Source organism: Aotus nancymaae, unplaced genomic scaffold (assembly GCF_030222135.1).
Source record: "Aotus nancymaae isolate 86718 unplaced genomic scaffold, 86718_ANA_hifiasm-v0.15.2.pri h1tg000029l, whole genome shotgun sequence".
Classification (NCBI taxonomy): Eukaryota; Metazoa; Chordata; class Mammalia; order Primates; family Aotidae; genus Aotus; species Aotus nancymaae.
In genome coordinates this window covers 11,704,660-11,727,502 of record NW_026988442.1, presented here as the reverse complement: position 1 = coordinate 11,727,502, position 22,843 = coordinate 11,704,660, and the positions used below count along the sequence as shown (strand labels likewise).

At 41.6% G+C, this 22,843-nt stretch overlaps 1 protein-coding gene across 3 annotated transcripts in view; it reads right to left on the bottom strand.

Moving 5' to 3' along the window:
- Nucleotides 1-1,127: 1,127 nt before the first annotated feature.
- The window catches only part of TPX2 (TPX2 microtubule nucleation factor), a 66,154-nt gene continuing 44,438 nt past the window's right edge, over nucleotides 1,128-22,843 (bottom strand). For 2 of the 3 annotated variants that reach the window (XM_012455224.3, XM_012455225.3), the window contains 6 exons: nucleotides 11,856-11,951; nucleotides 10,625-10,801; nucleotides 10,112-10,258; nucleotides 6,235-6,346; nucleotides 4,890-5,077; nucleotides 1,128-1,959 (listed from right to left, as the gene is read on the bottom strand). In XM_012455224.3, the coding sequence (XP_012310647.2) occupies nucleotides 1,849-1,959; nucleotides 4,890-5,077; nucleotides 6,235-6,346; nucleotides 10,112-10,258; nucleotides 10,625-10,801; nucleotides 11,856-11,951 (831 nt within the window). In that variant the 3' untranslated portion in view covers nucleotides 1,128-1,848. The remainder of the gene's footprint in view (nucleotides 1,960-4,889; nucleotides 5,078-6,234; nucleotides 6,347-10,111; nucleotides 10,259-10,624; nucleotides 10,802-11,855; nucleotides 11,952-22,843) is intronic. The other variant, XM_012455227.3, reaches the window with a different exon arrangement.

Genomic DNA, 22,843 nt, shown 5'->3' with positions numbered 1-22,843 from the left:
CACACATCCGTTTATGGGAATTCAGGGGACCAGCACCTGCAAACCATACTGGGAGAAACACTATCTTGCTTTGTCAACTAATGCTGAGACTACAACGGCTTGTATATAAGAGATTCATAAATGCTCACTGAATAAAAAAAGGAATATAAAATAAGTTTCAAGTTATATATAGTACCTAGGACTAGCCTGGGCAGAACCTGGATGCTTTTGTATTTCCTAGCACAGGTGATAACTGATGGAGTCGATACTCAAAAATGATGTGAATTCTAAAAGAAAATACATTGTTTAACATGGATCTAGGCCAATTCTATGCAGCCACAAGAAACACAAAGATGACTATGGCAATTCTTATCTTCAAGGAACTTACACATCTGTATCTCTATTAATTTGTGAACAAGTTCAAGTAACTCAGGTATAATTGCTCTACTAAAGATGTATACAAGAAACCTTTGGAAGTCACAAAGAAGGAAGTGACCATCTTTACGGGAGGTCAGAGGGTCAAGCAAAGATTTCTAAAAAAGATTTAACTTAGGTCAGGCATAATGGCTCACATCTATAAACCCAGCACTTTGGGAGGCCAAGGCAGGTAAATCACTTGAGGTCAGGAGTTGGAGACCAGCGTGCCCAACATGGTGAAACCCTGTCTCTACTAAAAATACAAAGATTAGCCGGCGTGGTGGCACATGCCTGTAATCCCAGCAACTCAGGAAGCTGAGGTGGGAGAATCGTTTGAACCTAGAAGACAGGAGGCTGCAGTGAGTGGAGATCGCGCCATTACACTCCAGCCTGGGCAATAGAGCAAGACTCCATCTCAAAATAAAAATTAAAAAAAATTAACTTGAGCTGAGTCTTACAAGGAAGAATCTAATAGATGAGACTAAGCTCTTTTAGTGAAGAAGGTACAGTCTGTGCAAAGGCATAACATATATGATTAAGTGGTTACTGAGAGAGTTAACAGAACATGGAAAGATATTGACATAAGACAGAAAAAAATTACAAAGTACTTTAAGGAGAGAGCCTGTGCTTTTAAAAAAAATTCCTGGACCCACCTCTCAAACTACCCATTTCCCAAATAAGATGTGACCTCCAAAGGGGCTTCACAGATTTAAAAACATCTAATAACAAAATCAGGGAGGGAAATACAAAACATATTTATTCCACACCAGATCTTAAAATGAACACTGCACTGTGCCCTGTTGTTATCAGCACCAACAAGTTGAGAACGTGTGTTAACAGCAGCTCCACCCAGAGCTAGCTGCATGGCTGCTATGAGGCTCCCCAAGAGTCCATGCAGTCTTCTTCCTCACTGGTACAGTCAGTGAGGTTTTCTACCCTCACAACAAAGGGATCCTTAACTATAAATTCACTGTGTGTAGAGAAGAGGACAGAATTTGATGTACTGATTGTTCCTCATTTAAACCATGACTTATTCTCTATCTCAGGATTTAACTGTCTTTATTTTCTGGTTAAAATTAAAAAAAAAAAAAAGGGAATGGGGAGAGTGGTAAAGGGCAATGGCAATAGAAATACACTGTGCTGACACAGAGACTAAATTCTAGTCAGAGTGAAGACCCATATAAAGGGGCCAACTGATGGTTTAAAGGAAGTAACTACATGGAGTCTAATCGAGACATATGGGTTATGTCTCATCATTAGCCTTAATAATGTAAGAAAACAATTCTCAACAAAACTGGAGTCCACAGTTGTCAAGTATGCTCTCTCAGGCATGGGTAGGTAAAACTCTGGAGAAATGGGTTCTCTCCACACAGTGACAAAGCAAGACGGTCCCAGGTTTGACATTCAGAGAGGGTCCCATTGCCAGGTGGTGTCCGCAGCTCACAGCTGAGTTTAGCAGTGGAATCGAGTGGAGAATTTGGGAGATACAGGCACAGTCAGAGGCTGGTCACTTGACTTTATCTCCAGACCCTGGTACTTGCGTATTGGATTTGCCTTATGCACCTGCAAAGCAGGGAAAATAAAGTTAATAAAGTTACCAGTGAGAGGGATGTCAGAGAACTACCCTTATAGTTGCTGTTATTTTTTCTTTTTGAGGTAAAACATCTGTAGAGTTTTATAGATCCCAGTCACTAATTTAAGGTGTGGGGAGTGGGGGCAAGTGGCAACACAGTATAATGGAAAAGTACATGTGCTTTGGAACCCAAATAGGTTTCTATTCAGGTCTCTATTGGGTCCCTCAGCTTGCCGTTAGGCCACACAGTCTCCTCAAGTCCCTCAGCTTTCACTAAAGGATGCCAAACTTGGCCAGGCGCTGTGGCTCACCCCTATAATCTCAGCACATTGAGAAGCCTAGGTGGGTGAATCACCTGAGGTCAGGAGCTCGAGACCAGCCTAGCCAACATGGTGAAACCCTGTCTCTACTAAAAATACAAAAATTAGCCAGGCATAGTGGCACATGCCTGTAATCCTAGCTACTCAGGAGACTGAGGCAGGAGAATTGCTTGAACTCAGGAGGCGGAGGTTGCAATAAGCCAAGATAGCACCACTGCACTCCAGCCTGCGCAACAGAGTGAGACTCTGTCTCAAAAAAAAAAAAAAAAGCTAAACCTATTTCCTGTATGATTTACTGGGGTATAGCAGGGCTGTACTCAAGTGTAGGAGAGAAGTTACAAGTTAAGAATTTGCTAGAGTACAGTCTTAAGCTTACTACTATAAATATTCACCAAGAGCCTGAAGCCTGGGGGGAAAAAAACAAAACAACCATACCAGGAAGGATGGCTAAAGAAGGCATGGTCCCATCCATCCTTTAGGGTAGTCTAAAATCAATCCTAAATCAAGCCAGATTAATAGAGAGGTAAACAGCATCGACTGAACTGTGCTTTAGAATGTTGCCATCAGCTACATTGAGAATTGCTACAAGAAATAGCTCTATAATGGCAGCAAACACAAGAGGCAGGTACCAAGTGCTAAAGAAAAATCAAAGTTGAGGCCGGAAAAAAAGCTGATTGTATGAGCGTATACAGAGTGGGGATTATACTATTTTCTCATTCACTCAGCAAGTGGTAGTCTAGATTTTATCAAGAGGCTAGTCTCTTGAATAGTGTGTCCGTGGAAACTTCTTATGGGCATGGTCACCTATGCCAATCGCTGTTTCAACGGCTAGCCTATCACTTTATTTATTTATTTAAAATAGAGATGGGACCTTGCTATGCTGCCCAGGCTTTTCTTGAATTCCTGGGCTCACAAAATCCTCCCACCTCAGCCTCCCAAAGTGTGAGGATTACAGGTGTGAGCTGCCACACCCAGTAGTCTAGCACTTTTAGACAAAACCTCAACAACTTATATGTTTCTTTCCCTTTTTTTTTTTTTTGAGACCCAGTCTCGCTCTACCACTCCTAGGTTGGACTGCAGTGGTGAGATCTCGGCTCACCACAACCTCTGCCTCCCAGTTTCAAGCAATTCCCCTGCCTCAGCCTCTGGAGTAGCTGGGATTACAGCTGTGTGCCACCACGCCCAGCTAATTTTTGTATATTTAGTAGGGACGGGGTTTGACCATGTTGGCCAAGGCTGCTCTCAAACTCCTGATCTCAAGTGATCCACCAGCCGAGGCCTCCCAAAGTGCTGGAATTACAGGCATCAGTGACCACTCCCAGCCTTCTTTCTTTTTAATTGATAGATAACATTGTGTGTGTGTGTGTGTGTGTGTGTGTGTGTGTGTGTGTGTGTGTATTTTTTTTTTTTTTAAAAGATGGGGTTGCACCATGTTGGTCAGGCTGGTCTTGAACTCCTGACCTCAGGTGATTCGCCTGCCTTGGCCTCCAAAGTGCTTGGATTACAGGCGTGAGCCACCATGTCTGGCCACATTGTATATTTTTATTGTGTTCCACTGATGTTTTAAAGTAGACATACATTATGGAATGGTTACATCTTGCTAACTAACAAACACATTACCTCACATAGTTGTCTTTATTGTAGTATCAGCACATAACATTCAATATGTCATTAACTACAGTCACTTTGTTACATAATAGATCTCTTGAAATTTACTCCTCCCATCTAATTGTAACTAAGTAACCTTTGACCAACATTTCCTCATAGCCCTTTCTTTTTTTATTCATCATATGAAGTTCCATCTAAAACTGTCTTCTTGGCCAGGCGAGGTGGCTCAGGCTTGTAATCCCAGCACTTTGGGAGGCCGAGGCAGGTGGATCACCTCAGGTTAGGAGTTCAAGACCAGCCTGACCAACATGGTGAAACTCCTGTCTCTACTAAAAATACAAAAATCAGCCAGGCATGGTGGCATGCACCTATAATCCCAGCTACTCAGGAGGCTGAGGCAGGAGACTCGCTTGATCCTGGGAGGCGGAGATTGCAGTGAGCTGAGATCGCGCCACTGTATTCCAGCCTGGTAGACAGAGGGAGACTCTGTCCTTCCCTATGTATTCTTGTCTAATTAAAAAACTGAGAGGTGCTTCTTAAGCCCAGAAGTAAATAAAAATACGTTACATAAATAAAATAAACAAATAAATAAAGAACAGTCCTAGGAAAGGCATCACTGTACAAGGTTATACCACATCTTGTCCTCCTTATGAAAATTTCTGGAGGAAATTATGTCTAAAAATTCACCTTCACACAGATAAATGTTATTTTCTGAACAACTATCTTATGTCTCATGAACACTAAGTTTTGTAACTGACAGGTTGGTTCTACAAAGGGCCAAACTTACAGCTCCTACTTAGATTACAATGTATACATCTTAAGCTCCATTCACAACTCAACTTCACCTCCACCCTCAGTCTGTGCAATTCCCCCTTTCGCTTGTTGTCTTTGGTACAGTCTTGGGGGCTACCTGACATCCTGTCTGGAACAAGGTAAGGACAGGCAAAATAAAACAGAGGCAAGTCTGAGTTAGTGCTCATGCTCCCAATTACCAGTTCTTTCCGTAGCCTGGCCAGCTCCTCCTTTTCCTGCTCTTCCTCCAGTTGCCTGGCCTCCTCCATTTGCTGGGCTTTCTGGGCTTCTACCTCAGCCATTCTCTTCTCCAGCTCCTGACGCTCTTTAGCTCTCTTCTCAGTAGCCAGCTGGAAAGGTTCCTGAACTAGAGAACCAGAAAGGCCCTCTAAGTACAGAAACAGAAAGAATACTGATGCACAAGAAAGACTTGCATAAACCTATACCCCTTGGAATAAGCAAGTGGCACAGACATGCACACTAACAGGAAGACTGTGCTCTAAGCAAGCCCCCATTGGGAGAAAGGTACAACAAACCACATACAAAAGTTTTAATTTTTTTTTTTTTTTGGGGGGATAGAGTCTCACTCTGCTGCCCAGGCTGGAGTGCAGTAGTGCAATCTCAGCTCACTGCAACCTCTACCTTCCAGGTTCAAGCAATTCTCCTGTCTCAGCCTCCCAAGTAGCTGGGACTACAGGCGCCTGCCACCACGCCCAGTTAATTTTTGTATTGTAGAGAGGTGGTTTCACCATGTTGGTCAGGCTGGTCTCGAACTCCTGACCTCAGGTGATCCACCTGCCTCAGCTTCCCAAAGTGCTGGAATTACAGGCATGAGCCACCGCACCCGGCCAAAAAGTTTTAGAATTTTAAGAGTTCAAAGGGCCCCTGGAAATCATCTAAAGTAATTGGGAAAAAAGCAAAGAGGTTAAGTAGCTTGCACAAAACTACACAGTGATTGATTTTGAGACAGACATAGGAGAAAAATCCCAATATTCTTTTTATCCCTTTTTGGAAAGATTTTTTTGAAAAAGAGATGGGGTCTTGCTATGTTGCCCATGCTGGTCTTAAATCTCTGGGCTCAAGCGATCCTCCCGCCTCAGCCTCCCAAAGTGCTGGGACTAGAGGCATGAGCCACCACACCCAGTGGAATCCTAGTATTCTAGCACACTGCCCACTATTTAAGGAATCAAATGTTTTATATCTAAAGTTTGCTTCAGAGTGAATTCCAGAAAGCCATACCGGCTCTCCTTCCCTCATTTACTTGTTTCTCCATGGGTGGGGAAAACCTATCATTATTGTTGAAATACCAGCTGCTTCTACCAAGGTTCATCTTAAATGAATCTCGCCTTAACACATCCTGGAACTCAACATAGCTGCTGGGTTCAATAAAGGCAAAAGATTGGGTCTAGGGCAAGAAAAGCTACCATCTGCTAAAGTCAAATGCTTCTAGTTGACACAGCATTGTACTGACACACTGAGTCTCAGCATCCCACTGGGAAGTCTGACAATTCTCCCCCAGTCCCACCAGAGTACATATAATACTACCAGCAACTGATTTCTTCTCTTTCCTGGGAACAAAGGGCTCCTGAGAGATGACGGTGTTAGGACGAGCCTTGAAGCAAGCTGCTTCTTTCTGCTGTTTCAGTTCTTCTTCCAGCTATTAGAGAGAAAGTCTGTCAGATGAGCAATGCCACAACTTTATATGACTACTACCTCAATAACTTACGTTCTAATGTCTGAACTGTTTCATCAATAAAAATAGCGGATTTAATATAAAACCTAGTAAAAAATCTCTCATACAAATTTTATAATGAACAGATTAGTCTGACAACATTTGAACTGAGAACTAGAAAGTATTATTATTTTTTGAAACGGGGTTTCACCATGTTAGCCAGGATGGTCTCGATCTCTTGACCTCGTGATCCACCCACGTTGGCCCCCTCAAATGTTGGGATTACAGGTGTGAGCCACCGTGCCCAGCTGAGAACTAGAAAGTATTTTTTAAGATACTTTTAAGATTCCCAACACAAAGAAATGATAAATGTTTGAGATCATGTATATGTTAATTACCCTGATCTGATCGCTATACACTATATGTATTGAAACATCACTATGTACCCCAAGAATATGTACAATTATTATTTGTCAATTAAAAAAACAAAAAGTTGGTTTTTTTTTTGAGAAGGAGTCTTGCCCTGTTATCCAGCCTGGAGTGCAATGGCGCAGTCTTGGCTCACTGCAACCTCTGCCTCCCAGGTTCAAGTGATTCTCCTGCCTCAGCCTCCCAAGTAGCTGGGATTACAGGTATCTGCCACCACACCCAGCAAATTTTTGTATTTTTAGTAGAAACAGGGTTTCACCATGTTGGCCAGGTTGGTCTCAAACTCCTGACCTCATGATCCGCCCACCTCAGCCTCCCAAAGTACTGCAATTACAGGCATGAGCCACAGCATCCAGCCAAAAAAAAACGAAAAGTTGTAAAAGTACTTTTAAGACCTATCTTAACATCACAAAAATAAAACTAGACATTTTCTGCCTCCACACGATTCGTTAAAAATGTGTAGAGTTAATAAAGTATTTATTAAAGTATTACTTTATAGTATAAAGTTATACTATAAAGTATTTAATACTTGAATACTATAATATAACAAAGATTAAATACTCTTGAGTGAATACTATAATACTATTATAGATTTGTTAATATACATTTTAATAAGTACTATAATGTAATAAATATAATAAATACTATTTATGCTATATAATATAGTATAAATACTTTATAGTATTTAATTCTATAAATGCTATAGAGTATTATTCCCACCTCCCAAAAAAAAAAAAAAAATCTAACCAGAATTGAATCAAGCCTCTAGGTCTTACTACTAATTTATAGGAAATACAAGCAATAGAGGAACATGCTAAACAACTGTGTGTGAATTTCATCAGCAAAATCCAGATTGTGGAAAATCTACAGGACAAACAATTCAGTTTATTCAACAAATAAAATGCAGAGAGGCTTGGCGCAGTGGCTCACATCTGTAATCCCAGTAGACAGGATGGGATCACTTGAGGTCAGCAGTTCGAGACCAGCCTGACCAACATGGTGAAACCCTGACTCTACTAAAAATACAAAAATTAGCCAGATGTGGTGATGTGCACCTGTAATCTCAGTTACTCAGGAGGCTGAGGCAGGAGAATAGCTTGAACCCAGGAGGCGGAGGTTGCAGTGAGCCGAGATTGCGCCATTGCACTCCAGCTGGGCAAGAAGAATGAAACTCCGTCTCAAAAAAAGAAAAAAAAGCAAACAGAGGAGTCCATAGATTGAAAGAAGATTCAGAGATTTAGCAAACAAAGGCACTACGGAACCCTTATATTGATTTTAACAATTCAACTATTTAAGAAATTATGAGAAATGTGCAGATATTTGATTACTTTTAATCTTTTTAAGTGTGAGAATATTATTGTGGTTGTCCTTACATTTTAAATATATACACTGAAGTATTTTTGGATGAAAAGGGATGTTACATAGGATTTGTTTCAAAGTAATCTTGTATAGGTAAAAGTATCCAGCATAGGGATAACTGGGTAGAAGCAGGGATGAAATAAGATTTTTCAGGTTTTGATCATTAAAGAACCAGGTGATGGGTTCATAAAAATTAATTATACTATTCTATTTTTATATGTGTCTGAAAAACTTTTCAAAACAATTGTTTTTGTTGTTGTTATTTGCAGAAAATGCCCTACACAGACATTCTGTGCCTTGGTCATCGAGAAGGGGAAATTCACTATTTCCAAGTCAACAGTCCTAAGGTTTCCTAGAGAACCACACCAACAGGGGACCAACGTTCAGTCATGTAAGTCATTACATCTCTCAGGCTTCAAGAGGGGTAATTCCTAAAAAAAAAAAAAAAATAGCCTAGAGCTCCTTTTGGAAACAGTCCAAGATTAATGATGACATAAAAATCCCAATAAATTTAGAAATTCAGGGAAATTTTTTTCCAGCCTGGTAGAATTAGATCCCAATTAAATCAGCAAATAATCAATTAATTGTTTTAAATCACCTGTCACTTATAAAGAGCAAATAGCATATCATGCTGAGAAAATAGCATTCTATATTGACAATCTATTTCCCCATACTGTTACTTACCAATGCATCAACAGAAAGGAATAAACACAATGAATGAGTCTAATAGATGGAATAGATAAGGTTTTTTGTTTTTTGTTTTTTTGTAAAGATGAGGTTTCACCATAATGGCCAGGCTGGTTTTGAACTCCTGACCTCAGGTGATCCACCCACCTCGGCCTCCCAAAGTGCTAGGATTACAGGCACGAGCCACTGCGCCCGGCTAGATAAGATCTTAAAGAGACTCCTGACTCCAGAAAAGCCTGTCCATTCCCACATCCCCCCGTCAATCACTTGGAGCAGGGGACATTCCCCAGGTGATCACTTAGAGCAAGGGTCAGCAAACTGTGGCCCACAGGCTAAATCCAGCTTGCAACCTGTTTTAGTACAGCCCTTGAGCTAAGAATGGTTTTTACATTTTTAAAGAATCGACTGAGCTGGGCACGGTGGCTCACGCCTGTAATCCCAGCACTTTGGGAGGCCGAGGCAGGTGGATCACGAGGTCAAGAGATCGAGACCATCCTGGTCAACGTGGTGAAACCCCGTCTCTACTAAAAATACAAAAAATAGCCGGGCATGGTGGCGTTTGCCTGTAATCCCAGCTACTCAGGAGGCTGAGACAGGAGAATTGCCTGAACCCAGGAGGCGGAGGTTGCGGTGAGCCGAGATCGCGCCATTGCACTCCAGCCTGGGTAACAAGAGCGAAACTCTGTCTCAAAAAAAAAAAAAGAATCACCTGAGCACAGTGGCTCACACTTGTAATCCTAGCACTTTGGGAGGTCGAGGCCGGTGGATCACTTGAGATCAGGAGTTTGAGACCAGCCTGGCCAACATGGCAAAGCCCTATCTCTACTAAAAATACAAAAATTAGCCAGGCGTGGTGGTGCACGCCTGTAATCCCAGCTACTCAGGAGGCTGAGGTAGGCGAATCACCTGAACCTGGGAGATAGAGGTTGCAGTGAGCTGAGATCACACCACTGCACTCCAGCCTGGGTGACAGAGTGAGACTCTGTCTCAAAAATAAAAATAAAAATAAAAATAGTTGAAAACATGTGCGTGTGCATACACATGCACAGACATGCACACACACACACTACGTGACAGAGACCATATGTAACTTATAAAACCTAAAATATTTCTTATCTGGCCCTTTTACAGAAATAATGTGTTGGCCCCTGATTTACAGTGAGAGCACCTGAAACAATCTAGTATGTTAACTCAGATGATTTCAGTGTGGTGGGTCTGCCTGTCCAATCAACCAACCAAGAAATTAACATTTTGGGTGCTCTCCCCATCCCCTACCTGGTGCTTCCAAATCTGTGCCTTCAGAGCACCTCTTTTGTCAGTCTCCAAGCAGAACGGTTCAATCTGGGTCACATTCTTTACCTTCTTCTCTGGCAGGTTAATGGTGTCAAAATGAGGCAAGGGAAGTGCCTTGAACTTGGGTACCTAACAGAAAAAAAAAAAACAACATGAGATTTAAGATAAAGACTAGCTGAAAAGCAGTAGCTGCTCCAGAATATTTGGATGAATCTGAAAAATAAGGAAGGACAATCAGTTTTCAAAGCTGCATTCTCTAGCAGAAAAGAATAATGGGTTCAAAGGAAATCAAGGCTTTTCTCCTAATATTGCCTGTAACTGGTAGTGTGATCAGAGGCAGGTCACTTAACCTCCTGTGCCAGAAGGATTAAATTACTTGTTCTTAGAAAGATCAAAAGAAGACAGTGATTTTGTAGTTAAAAATACTATAGAAAAGACTATCTTTGAAGGATCAAAGAATAGTATTCTACTACTTGCAGAAATGGAAACACCTACCTCTCCTTTCTGCAGTTCTTTTATTTTCTTCTCCTTCTGTAACTGACGTTCTTTGTCTCGAGAATCAAAGGAGAAAGGGCATATTTCCACAGTTCTTGCCTCTGGGATTGGGGGCTTAAAAGGCACCCCATAATATGGCACAGGTTGAGCTCTTATCACTACTGGTTCATCCTCTTCCTAAGGAAAAAATTGCAGTTTAGAAATAAGACTCCTCACTCTCTCCTACTTCCCCAGAATGTGGACTCAGAAGACATCATATTAATATGTGGCATTAATTAAAACAAGTCATTCAGCCTTTTAGGTGTCTTAGCCTCCTTTTCTATCCAAGAGAGCTGATGACTTAGGTAAGTCGTCTACCACCTCAGAGGGGTGAAACCAAGGTGAAAGCATCTGGTAAAGGATTAACACAATTACTCTGAAAAGATCTAGTTTTCCACGGGAATGTTATAAAAACTAAATAAGATCTAACACTATGAATAAAATGACATCAGAAGATAGGTCCTAACCAAGCATATACCTTAGCCTCTTCTTTGACCCAGCCTCCAGACTTCCTTAAAACATGTGACTGGGACTTAATGGTTGCCAAACCCAGAATAGGACCAAGTTGTTTGGGTTCAAACTGGTAACACAAGATTACTGCGTATTTTAGTTTCAAATGAACCTATAAAAAGGCTTATGCTTGAGATCTGCTATAAAATTACCCTAACTCTGGATATTTATAGATAAAATGGGAGATGTAACAAGAAACTGGCCTGATCAATGACAGTTTATATATTACAATTCCATAAACCACCACCACAGTCAACTTTGCAACTCCTGGGTTAATGGAGATAGGACAAAGTGGATGTAATTGCTTAGTATGAATTTTTGAAGTCCCTCACTGAATAGTGACAATCTAAGGCAAAATAAAGTACAGGACTTAGCAACTTTTGATCCATGTTACAAAGAGCAGCTGATTTTCAATGCTACAGCAGACAAGCCTCCAATGCTTAACTGTTCCTGTTTCCATAAATTGTAACTAGTTTTCACTAAGAAGAGAAAATTCATACCCTTACCAATTATTGTGTTCTTGGAGGAACAAAATAAATGAACAAATGTTCATACCCATTCTTAAAGACAAGTCCAGAAAAGAATGGTTGTCTCTGAGCTCCATTAAGATTAATAAATGATAAGGCTTAGATTGACTGACTATATAGAAGGAAAGAGAACGCCTCTACTCCCAGGGAATCACCTCATCATCTTTGGTGGGCATTCGAATTCTGTTCTTCAATGCAAAGGCTGGTGACTTGGGGACGGTGATTGGAAGTACTTTCTTTTCAGGAACACCCTGAAAGAAGTAAGCAACTCAATTAGACATCACAAAACCATCTCCACTAAGCTGTATGACAAGATTAAATCCTCTTTTTTCCCCTTTGGGTAGAGACAAGGTCTCAAACTCCTGGGCTCAGGCAATCTTCCTGTCTCAGCCTCCAAAGTGCTGGGATTACAGGCGTGAGCCACAGCACCTGGCCTAGAATGATATTTTTGAGTTTTTAAAATATAATTAATCTAAGCACAGAAAATAAAAGAACACCAAAACTGGAAAGAATACCAAATTATCAACTCTCATATCTCTTTGAGGGTGGATAAAGGAGTTTAATTTTCTACATCTCATAATCCTTTTGTTTGTTTGGTTTTTTGTTTGTTTTGAGACAGAGTCTCGCTTTGTTGCCCAGGCTGGAGTGCAATGGTGCAATCTCGGCTCACTGTAACCTCTGCCTCCAGGGCTCAAGTGATCCTCCCACCTCAGCCTCCTGAGTAGCTGGGACTACAGGCACTCACCACTATGCCCAGCTAATTATTTTTTGTAGAAATGGATCTCAAATTCCTGGCCTCAAGCAATCTCCCGCCTTGGCCTCCCAAAGTGTGAGGATTACAGACATGAACCACTGCATCCAGACTTATATCTCATAATTTTAATACATCCAACTACTCTGAAGATTTTTCCTTAATGATTTTAAAACGTTACTAACATTTCAAATCATTGTGGAATGAATAACATATGTCATACTGTGCACATAATTTAAAACTAATACATTTTAGAAAGTTGTTCCACAGCATTTTTTGATTCGAACAGAATTTATATTCTATCACAAATCTGGCAATTAATCCTAACTGCAAAATGGTATCTCTTGGCTGCTGGGTTTTTTTAATTTTTACTTTTTTTGTTTTTTTTCTTGAGACAGAGTCTTACTCTGTTGCCAGGCTGGAGTGCAGTGGCATGATCTCGGCTCACTCAATCGCTTGAATCCCGGGTTCAAGCAATTTTCCTGCTTCAGCCTCCCGAGTAGCTGGGACTACAGGTGAGCACCACCATGCTCAGCTAATTTTTGTATTTTCAGTAGAGACGGGGTTTCACCAGGTTGGCCAGGATAGTCTCGATCTCCTGACCTTGTGATCCACCCACCTCAGCCTCCCAAAGTGCTGCAATTACAGGCATGAGCCACCGTGCCCAACTGCTGCTATTTTGAATGAAGTGTATAACCAGATCAATTAAGAACAAAACAAAACCTCAGTAATTCCTTATTTGTTATACTCGTGTCCACATCCTGACCCCATCAGCTCTTGTAGTCTCCTGATAGCATTTCAGCTCTGCATCTCATTCCTCCAATTCATTGTTTGAGTATCATCCAAATTATTACTCTAAAGCACATTTGATCACATTACTTCCTGACTGAAAATTCTTTAACGGCTCCTATTGCCTACCTACAACAGCATAACAAACAGATTCCTTGGCATGAAATACAAGGCACTTGCTTGAATCTCACTCATAAATACCTCCTTTACAGCCTGCTTAATAGTAGCATTAATCTGGTACCCTGCCTGACTCTCCCGCCTTATCTCTCACCCGTTCTCACACATCATGTTCCAACCATGATGAACTACTTATTAATCACTCCCTATCTCAGTGACTTTGCTTGTGCTTTCTCTGTCTGAAATGCCCCAGCTGCTTGAAAAGCACCCAACTCATTAAGCATTTCCTTTTGTCTTGCTCTGTTGCCCAGGCTGGAGCGCAATGGTGCAATCTCAGCTCACTGCAATCTCCACCTCCTGGGTTCAAGTGATTCTCCTGCCTCAGCTTCCAGAGTAGCTGGGATTACAGGCATGCACCACCATGTCTGGCTAATTTTTGTATTTTTAATAGAGATGGGGTTTCACCATGTTGGTCAGGCTAGTCTCAAACTTTTGACCTTGTGATCCGCCCGCCTCAGCCTCCCAAAGTGTTGGAATTACAGGAGTAAGCCACTGTGCCTGGCCACATCTCTTCTTTTATAAAGCCTTTCAATAGATCTCTCCACTTCTAGGACCTACAGAACTGACCCCTTTTTCCCACTGTATATAGTTTTATCACAGTCTATACAAAACTTACTTGTACTTATTTATTTAGATTGTCATTTCCCCCTGTTAGCCTGAGTGCTTCAAGGCTGGGGACTATTTTACTCCATCAATCCCAAGTAGCTAACATAGACCTTGGCAAGTATAAAGCATTCAGTAAATGTTTGTTGAATGAATGCAGAATGAATGAACACATCAGGAATAGAATTTATACCTTGGACTCTAGGAGGATACCTTGGGAGCCTTCTCTTTAATCCCAACAATGCTGCAACCATTCGAAACATGTTTGGAATGACTTTCTTGGAGTGGCTTTCAAAGTCACTTTCTGGACCATGCAAAGACAGTTGCTCAATCTTTACTGTTCACTTAACAAATAGTTTCCACCTCTATTATGTTGGACTACTCAGAAGTTGTAGTTCCAAATAACTTTAAACTAGATTCTAAAAGCAAATTAATGTTTAAAATACATGTGAAGAGTTGTCAACCTGGGAGGGATCTAAAAGGCTCATCTCAGGATTCAAGATGAATGGCTTTTCCAAAATGCTTTGTGCAAAATCCCTTCAATCACTGGAAGGGATTTATAGTCTGTCAAGGTGACCAATGTGAAAGGAACGGTCATTTTGCTGTGAAATTTCTTACATGTTTTCTAAAGAATGCTAGAATCATTAGCATAGTGAAATCTAATATAGTAGATCTTGTAATCAGAGTGACAAAAGTCCAAGAAATGGGTTGTCAAATGATGTTTACCATAAAACAGCAACAACAACAAAATCTGCTCTTCTCTAGACAGGTGGACACTAGCCCCTTGCTTGAATGCAAGAGGGGCAAGTGGAAGAGGGACAAACAGTGAGCAAGAAGCCAGGGGTCTGCCTGTTCTAGCTCAGCTCTGCTTCCAATCTGTATAACCTTGAACACATCAGATAGCCTTCTAGGACTCAGAGTTTGTTAATAAAATAAAGTAACTGAAATAAGTATCTGAGGATTAACTTAGATCTAAAATAATTCCCTCTCTCTGCATTCACCCAACAGAAATATCTGCATTTTAAAAGAGAAGCAATGGAAACCTCTAGTAAGTAGGCCATAAAAGAGATATTTATGAGTGAGATCAATCTCTTAATTAGTTGGGGGAGAGGAAGAGATGATTTATGAAAATCATCTTTGCAACAACTACCCACTCAGACCTCATCTCCCCTGCCATCAAAGTTAACTAGGAGCTCGATTAGAAATAATAAAAAGAAAATTGGGTTTCCAGGAACAGAGAAGGCTTCTTTTTTTTTTTTTTTGTCTATTTTAAGTTTTTCAAATTAGCAGCTCCTTGAGGACTGGAATATTGTCATTTGCATTCTTTTATCTTCCCACATCGCCTACTAGAAGACCTGGTAGTAACTGTTCAATGAACATATGTTAGTTAAAATTACTGTATTTACTCATTTACACGTCTATCTCCTCTACCAGACTATGAAAGCTTTGAGGACAAGGGCCATATCTTATACTACCTTTGAATTCCCAAGTGTCTAACACAAGTTAGAAACACAGACTGGTGCATGTCAGCTTATACTATTACTCACTCAGTTATCCGACATCAGAGTGCTTGTGCTGTGGTGGTCACTATGCTAGGTGCTGGGGATACAAAGTGAATAATATAGATATACACGGTCCCTGCTCTCGGGGAGCTCACATTCTAGAGAAGGAAAGAGACAATGAAGAAGAAACAAATCAAATACTTCCAAATTTTCACAAAGTGCTCTAAAGAAACCCAGCAGAATATGGAGCTAACAGTTATTAGGAGGATGCTCCCTCAATGAAGGGGAAGGTATCTCTGGAGGTAATATGCGGTTAGAATGAGGCAATGTGGGTGGACAGATGATGCATTTAGGAAAAGCAGCCAGGACTGGGGATGGGGATGGGGATGGGGAGGCGAATACTTCTCCCTAAGACAGGATATGTCCCCCAGGTACCCTGGAACAGGATCTCAGGCCTGTCCCAGGGCAGTTAGGAAATTACTCTGAAGCAATGTTATCTTGGGAAGCATGCAAAAAAAAAAAAAAAAAACAAAGCCTGCTGGTCTCCCCAAGTTGTCCCTAAAGTATCTCTGCTAAAATTACTCCTCACTGGCTTTGCTGACACCACCTCCACCTCCATGGTGCCCTGGCTGCCTAATAGAAATCAGCGCCAAGTTCATATTTCACACCCTCATGCTCAAGGCTCTATCACTCCACCTCTGCCCCAAGAACCCTTTTCTTACTTCTGCCTCACTTGGGCCCACTGCTGCTTAAGCCCATCTTTCATCAACCCTATTGTCCCCTTGCTCAACCACAAGTGGAAGTACACAGGAAACACCGTAAGGACACACAAACAGCTTTTGCACTGCGGGGGACATGGGCGGGGAACAACAGCATCAGACAGACAAGCTGTATCAGGCTCTGGAAGGTGGGCTCTTAAATTCTGCTATAAGAGTCCAAGGGAAAAAAAAAAAAAAAAAAAGGCCAGGCACAGTGGCTCAAACCTGTAATTCCAGCACTTTAGGATGCCTAGGCAAGTGGATCACGAAGTCAGGAGATTGAGACCATCCTGGCCAACGTGAAACCCCGTCTCTACAAAAAAAAATAAAAATAAAAAATAAAGAGTCCAAGACTAGAAGTTCAAAGACTTACTCTCTCTCTCTCTTTTTTTTTTTTTTTTGAAACGGAGTCTTGCTCTGTTGCCCATGCTAGAGTGCAGTAGCACAATCTGGGCTCACTGCAATGTCTACCTCCTGCGTTCGAGCAATTCTCCTGCCTCAGCCTCCTGAGTAGCTGGGAGTACAGGCCCTCACCACTATGTCCGGCTAATTTTTTTGTATTTTTAGTAGAGATGGGGTTTCACCACGTTGGCCAGGCTGGTCTCCAACTCCTGACCTCAGGTGATCCACCCATCTCAGCCTCCGAAAGTGTTGGGATTACAGGCACAAGCCACCACACTGAGCTGACTTACTCTCTTTTAAATGTTCTAAATGTTTTTTTATGGGCAAGCTACATCCCATTGTGAGAGGAAAATAAATTCCGGGACCCCCAAATTACTAACCCAAGGAGAAACATCAAGCTTTAGGAACTTTGACATGCAAACCTATCTCCTGTTCAAAGATGAAAAAGCTACATACCTCCCTCACAATTTGCCCACTTGAAAATTTCTTGTGAGCTCCAAGATCTTCATCCTAAAATAGTTCTATTGAATTTCGTCCTGACAATATAAATTTATAGCTCATTTTCAGAGGTACAGGACAAAGGACAGAACTCAAAGTCATCCCTTGGCTCACCTGAGACAAATGCATATCTGATTACTTCCTCTGCCCTAATTATCTTACGTAAATATGCACATTCAGCCACGCACGGTGGCTCACGCCTGTAATCCCAGCACTTTAGGAGGCCGAGGCGGGTGGATCATTAGTTCTGGAGTTTGAGGCCAGCCTGTTCAATATGGTGAAACCTGTCTCTACTAAAAATACAAAAATTAGCCATGTGTGGTGGCGTGCACCTGTAGTCCCAGCTACTAGGAAGGCTGAGGCAAAATTACTTGAACCTGGGAGGCAGAGATGGCTATGCTTCTCTAGAAACCAAGAGTTGAAGTCAAATCACTGGAAATTGCAGTGAGCCAAGATTGTGCCCCTGCACTCCAGCCTGGGCGACAGAGTGAGATTCTGTCTCGGGAGGGTGGGGGAGAAGTAGATTCACTGAACGAGATGAATGCATAAGTGACTATTCCTCTACCCCCCTCTCACATTCGAACTACTCAAAGAATGTAACCATTTCCCTCTTATCTACTCACACCTTTAAAAAACTTCTTCCTCTTTCCCCAATATCCACACTTTTCCCTTAAAATATTGAAGCCCTCAAAATAATCTTTGGACAAAGACACAGACCTGTCTGCTGGGCATGTGTCCTTAACCTTAGCAAAATAAATCTCTAAATTGATTAAGACCCGTGTCATACTTTTTGGTTTGCACCCCTTTCAAAGCCTCCCTTTCTAAAAAGTGAAGAAGAGGGTAGAAGAGAACACATCTAACATCTCTTCCTATGCTATGCTTCTCTAGAAACCAAGAGTTGAAGTCAAATCACCGGAGATTTCAGTAGGGAAACCTGCAATTGGCCAGTATCAAACTCAGAAACCTCACTTGCCAAAATAAATAATAATAGTAAGCACTGTGGGGCACAATAATCTCGTGTTTAAGGAGACGATGGGCTCAGATTCTGGTTCTGCATACTAGATACCTCTACGTTTATGTCCTCATCTGAAAAATAGGGATAACAATAGAATCTACCTCTTAGAAATGTAATCAGACATAAACAAGACAATCTACATAAAGTACTCAGGACAATGTAAGCACTCAATAAAATGAGCATTCCTATTAACAATACCCCTGCTTACTGTGTGTCAGGCACCATACTCAGTTCTTTATCTGGGCTCCCTCTATGCTGTACCCAACAAATCTGTTTATATAATAAGAGCCCCAGAGTTTTCTGAGAACCAAATGGATTTGGCAGACACTTCCATTCTGCAGATTGTATCAATTCGGTCACACCTTACCTAGTGCTTTGCAGATCGGTTTACACAGAATTCTCAACAGGTATAACCTGGTACCCAACTACTCTTAAGATCTCAACTAACTCTTCACGAACTCTGGTCACCCTTCCCCACTTAAATACTTCACCCTAGCATTTCTAGAGTACATACCAACTGACAAACCAATTTCCTAATCAGTGTTTTCAAAAAATGAAGTTCACCTGGGCCCGGTGGCGCACGCCTATATCCCAACACTTTGGGAGGCCAAGGAGGATAGGAGCTTGAGACCAGCTTGGGCAACATGGCGAAACCTAGTCACTACTAAAAATACAAAACTTAGCTGGGCATGTGCCTGTAGTCCCAGCTACTTGGGAGGCTGAGGCATGAGAATTGCTTGAACCTAGGAAGCAGAGATTGCAGTGAGCCGAGATTACATCACCACACTCCTGCACTCCAGCCTAGGCAACAGAGCAATACTGTCTCAAAAAAAAAGGTCAGGCGCGGTGGCTCACGCCTATAATCCCAGCACTTTGCGAGGCCGAGGCGGGTGGATCACGAGGTCAAGAGATCGAGACCATCCTGGTCAACATGGTGAAACCCCGTCTCTACTAAAAATACAAAAAAAATTAGCTGGGCATGGTGGCGTGCGCCTGTAGTCCCAGCTACTTGGGAGGCTGAGGCAGGAGAATTGCTTGAACCCAGGAGGCAGAGGTTGCAGTGAGCCAAGATTGCGCCATTGCATTCCAGCCTGGGTAACAAGAGCGAAACTCTGACTCAAAAAAAAAAAAAAAAGCAGTAGTTCAGGTGTGACTGATGCTATGGGAAAGGACCTTAGGTGAGATGTAGACTTCTTTTTTTTAATAAGCACATATTTCCTAAGAACCTTCTATCTTAAAAAGTAACCTCAACCAGGTGTGGTGGCTCACACCTGTAATCCCAGCACTTTAGGAGGCTGAGGTGGGCGGGTCACCTGAAGTCTGGAGTTCAAGACCAGCCTGACCAACATGAAGAAACCCCTTCTCTACTAAAAATACAAAATTAGTCTGGAGATAGCATCAGATAAAATTAAAAAGAAAAAAGAAAAAAAATTATAAATTAGCCAGGCCAGGCATGGTGGTGCATGCCTGTAATCCCAACTACTTGGGAGGCTGAGACAGGAGAATCGCTTGAACCCAGGAGGCGGAGGTTGCGGTGAACTGAGATCACACCATTGCACTCCAGCCTGGGCCACAAGAGCAAAAATTCTGTCTCAAAAAAATAATAGTAAATAACCTCTATTTTCATATAAGAGCATGTGCCCTGGAATCATATCACCTAAGATTCATATGCTAGCTCTACCACTACTTAGTTTGTGATCTTGGGCAAATTATTTAACCTTTATGTTTCTTAACTGTAAAATGGATTGATAAAGTACCTACAGTGCTTACCTCATAGGGTTGTTATAAGAATTAAATGCATTATTATATAAATGTAAAGAGCTTAGAATAAAAACCTGGCATATAATAAGCATTATATAAGTATTAGCTGTTATTGCTGTGTTATTTGTGGCAAAAGGTACTAGTCTTCTGTTTACATAGTTATTTAAAAGTTCCCTTTAAATTTACGTTACGTTACAAAGTGAGTTGATTTTTAAAATAATAAAGTCAATATTGGTATGTAAGGTTTTTACAGAGTAGTACATGAATTAAAAAAAAACAAAAACTTAGGTAGGGGGAAAAGCCAGGAGCTTAGAGGAAAAGATGTTATTAAAAGCAAGGTGCCAGCCAGGTGTAGTGGCTCATGCCTGTAATCCCAGCACGTTGGGAGGGTGAGGCAGGTGGATCACCTGAGGTCAGTTTAAGACCAGCCTGGCCAACATGGTGAAACCCCATCTCTACTAAAAATATAAAAATAAGCTGTGCGTCGTAGCTCACCCCTGTAATCCCAGTGATTAGGAGGGATTACAGGGGTGAACTACGACGCACGGCTAATTTTTGTATTTTTACAAAATTAGGAGGCTGAGGTGGGAGAATTGCTTGAACCCGGGAGGTGGAGGTTGCCATGAGCCAAGAAGCAAGGTGCCAAAGGAGTGTTATAGAAGCCCTGAAAAAATAATTTCTCTTATTTGGGGCTCTATTTTCTTGTGTATAAAACTAAATGTTAGCCCTTCTGGCTCTAGGACTCTGAGGTTTGCACATAACCTACTTTTCCCTTATTGCATTCACAATATTGTTTCCTCAAGGGATAAAGACAAAGAAGGCACAACCCTTGGCGATTAATCACTTGGGTGGGGGAAAATTTCTTAAAAGTTTGTTGTAACAGAGTTTGGCATATAGTACATGTGCTTCACAGCAAGAAAGAAAAGGCATTGTGAATAGAAGAGAGATCTCACGCAAAGAGCTCTCAATCGAAAGTAGGTATTGGGGAGGAGAACCATTTCTAAGCATAATCATGACTTTTTATAAAGCCTGGAAAATATAACTTCAATTGCTTCTGATTTATTGCTAAGAAAACAGAATAAACAAACTAGGTACTCAGTCAAAGGTAATACATTAGTACAGTTTCTGCTAAAACCATGGTGACTCTAAAGCAAGCAAGAAAGAAGATAGGAAGGGCTGGGCGTAGTGGCTCACACCTGCAATCTCAGCACTTTGGAAGCCTGAGGCAGGCAGATCACCTGAGGTCAGGAGTTTGAGACCAGCCTGACCAACATGGAGAAACCCTATCTCTACTAAAAATGCAAAATTATGTAGTCCCAGCTACTTAGGAGGATGAGGCAGAACTGCTTGAACCCAGGTGGCGGAGGTTGCAGCAAGCCAAGATCGCCATTGTACTCCAGCCTGGGTAACAAGAGCGAAACTCCATCTCAAAAAAAAAAAAAAAAAAAATGCAAAATTAGCCTGGCATGGTGGCGTATGCCTGCAATCCCAGCTAATCGGGAGGCTGAGGCAAGAATCACTTGAACCCAGGAGGCAGAGGTTGCAGTGAGTGAGCCAACATCACGCCATTGTACTCCAGCCTGGACAACAAGAGCAAAACTCCATCTCACAAAAAAAAAAAAGAAAAGAAAAAAGAAGATAGGAAAACAGAGTGCTTCTGGTGTTATCCCGGACATACATCAATCCAAACAATCTTAAGCAGTGGCAGCAGGTGAGGTCCCCATCTACACTGAAGTGTAACTAAAAGCCACTTTCCCATTTATGCAGGTGCTTAATTCCATTGCTTATTCTCTGACTGTAGCCTTGCTTCCTGATTACACATTTTCTCTAAAATTGTGTATTTTAGCCTATTATCAAACTACAACACATTTCTCTAAGACAGTTTCCAGTGGCTCTTGATAAACTTTTCTCCAGCTTAACTGACCCACTAATAGCTCCCAGTAGATGCTTCATGTTTCCCACCATCAGGCTTTTGATCACGTAATTTCTACTGCCTGGAATGTTCTGCCAGTCCAGTTCATTTGCATTTCTGCAAGCCCAAATTCTGTCATATAATGGAGAGGCAATACAATGAAGTATAAGGATCACAGACTGTGGAGCTAGAGTGCCTGAACTCTTACTTGCTCCACCACGTATTAGCTGAGTGCTCTAGGAATATTACATAACCTCTCTGTGCCTCAGTTCCCTCATCTGAAACAGGTGATAATTAAAGTAACCCACCTAAAGGGGCTGTTGTCAAAACTAATGGGCTAATATATGAGAAGGGCTTAGAACAGTGCTGGCAGATAGTAAAAGTGTCAGCTATTATGACAACAATAGCAACACAATGACAATAATTATTACTACCCATTGTCAAGGCTCAGGTCAAATGATGCCTCTTCACAAAGCACACCCTGAACTTTCTATCTGGAAGAAACCATTTTCTCCTCTGAATTCCTATTTTTAACTGTCATCTCTCTCAGAACACTTCTGTCCATTTTCTATTATTCACATATATACTGTCTTCCTCACTGGACTTTAACTGAGAGCAAAATCCATTTCTGATATGTCTCTCTTTTTTTTTTTTTTTGAGAAGGAGTCTTGCTCTGTCACCAGGGTGGAGCACAATGGCACAGTCTCAGCTCACTGCAACCTCCGCCTCCTGGGTTCAAGTGATTCTTCCGCCTCAGCCTCCCAAATAGCTGGGACTACAGGCACATGCCAAACGCCTGGTTAATTTTTGTATTTTTAGTAGAGATGGGGTTTCACCATGTTGGCCAGGATGGTCTCGAACTCTTGACCTTGCAATCCACCCAGCCTCCCAAAGTGCTGGGATTACAGGTGTGAGCCACTGCGCCCGGCCCTCTGATATTTCTCTTTATCACCAGCAGCTCCTAATATGATGCCC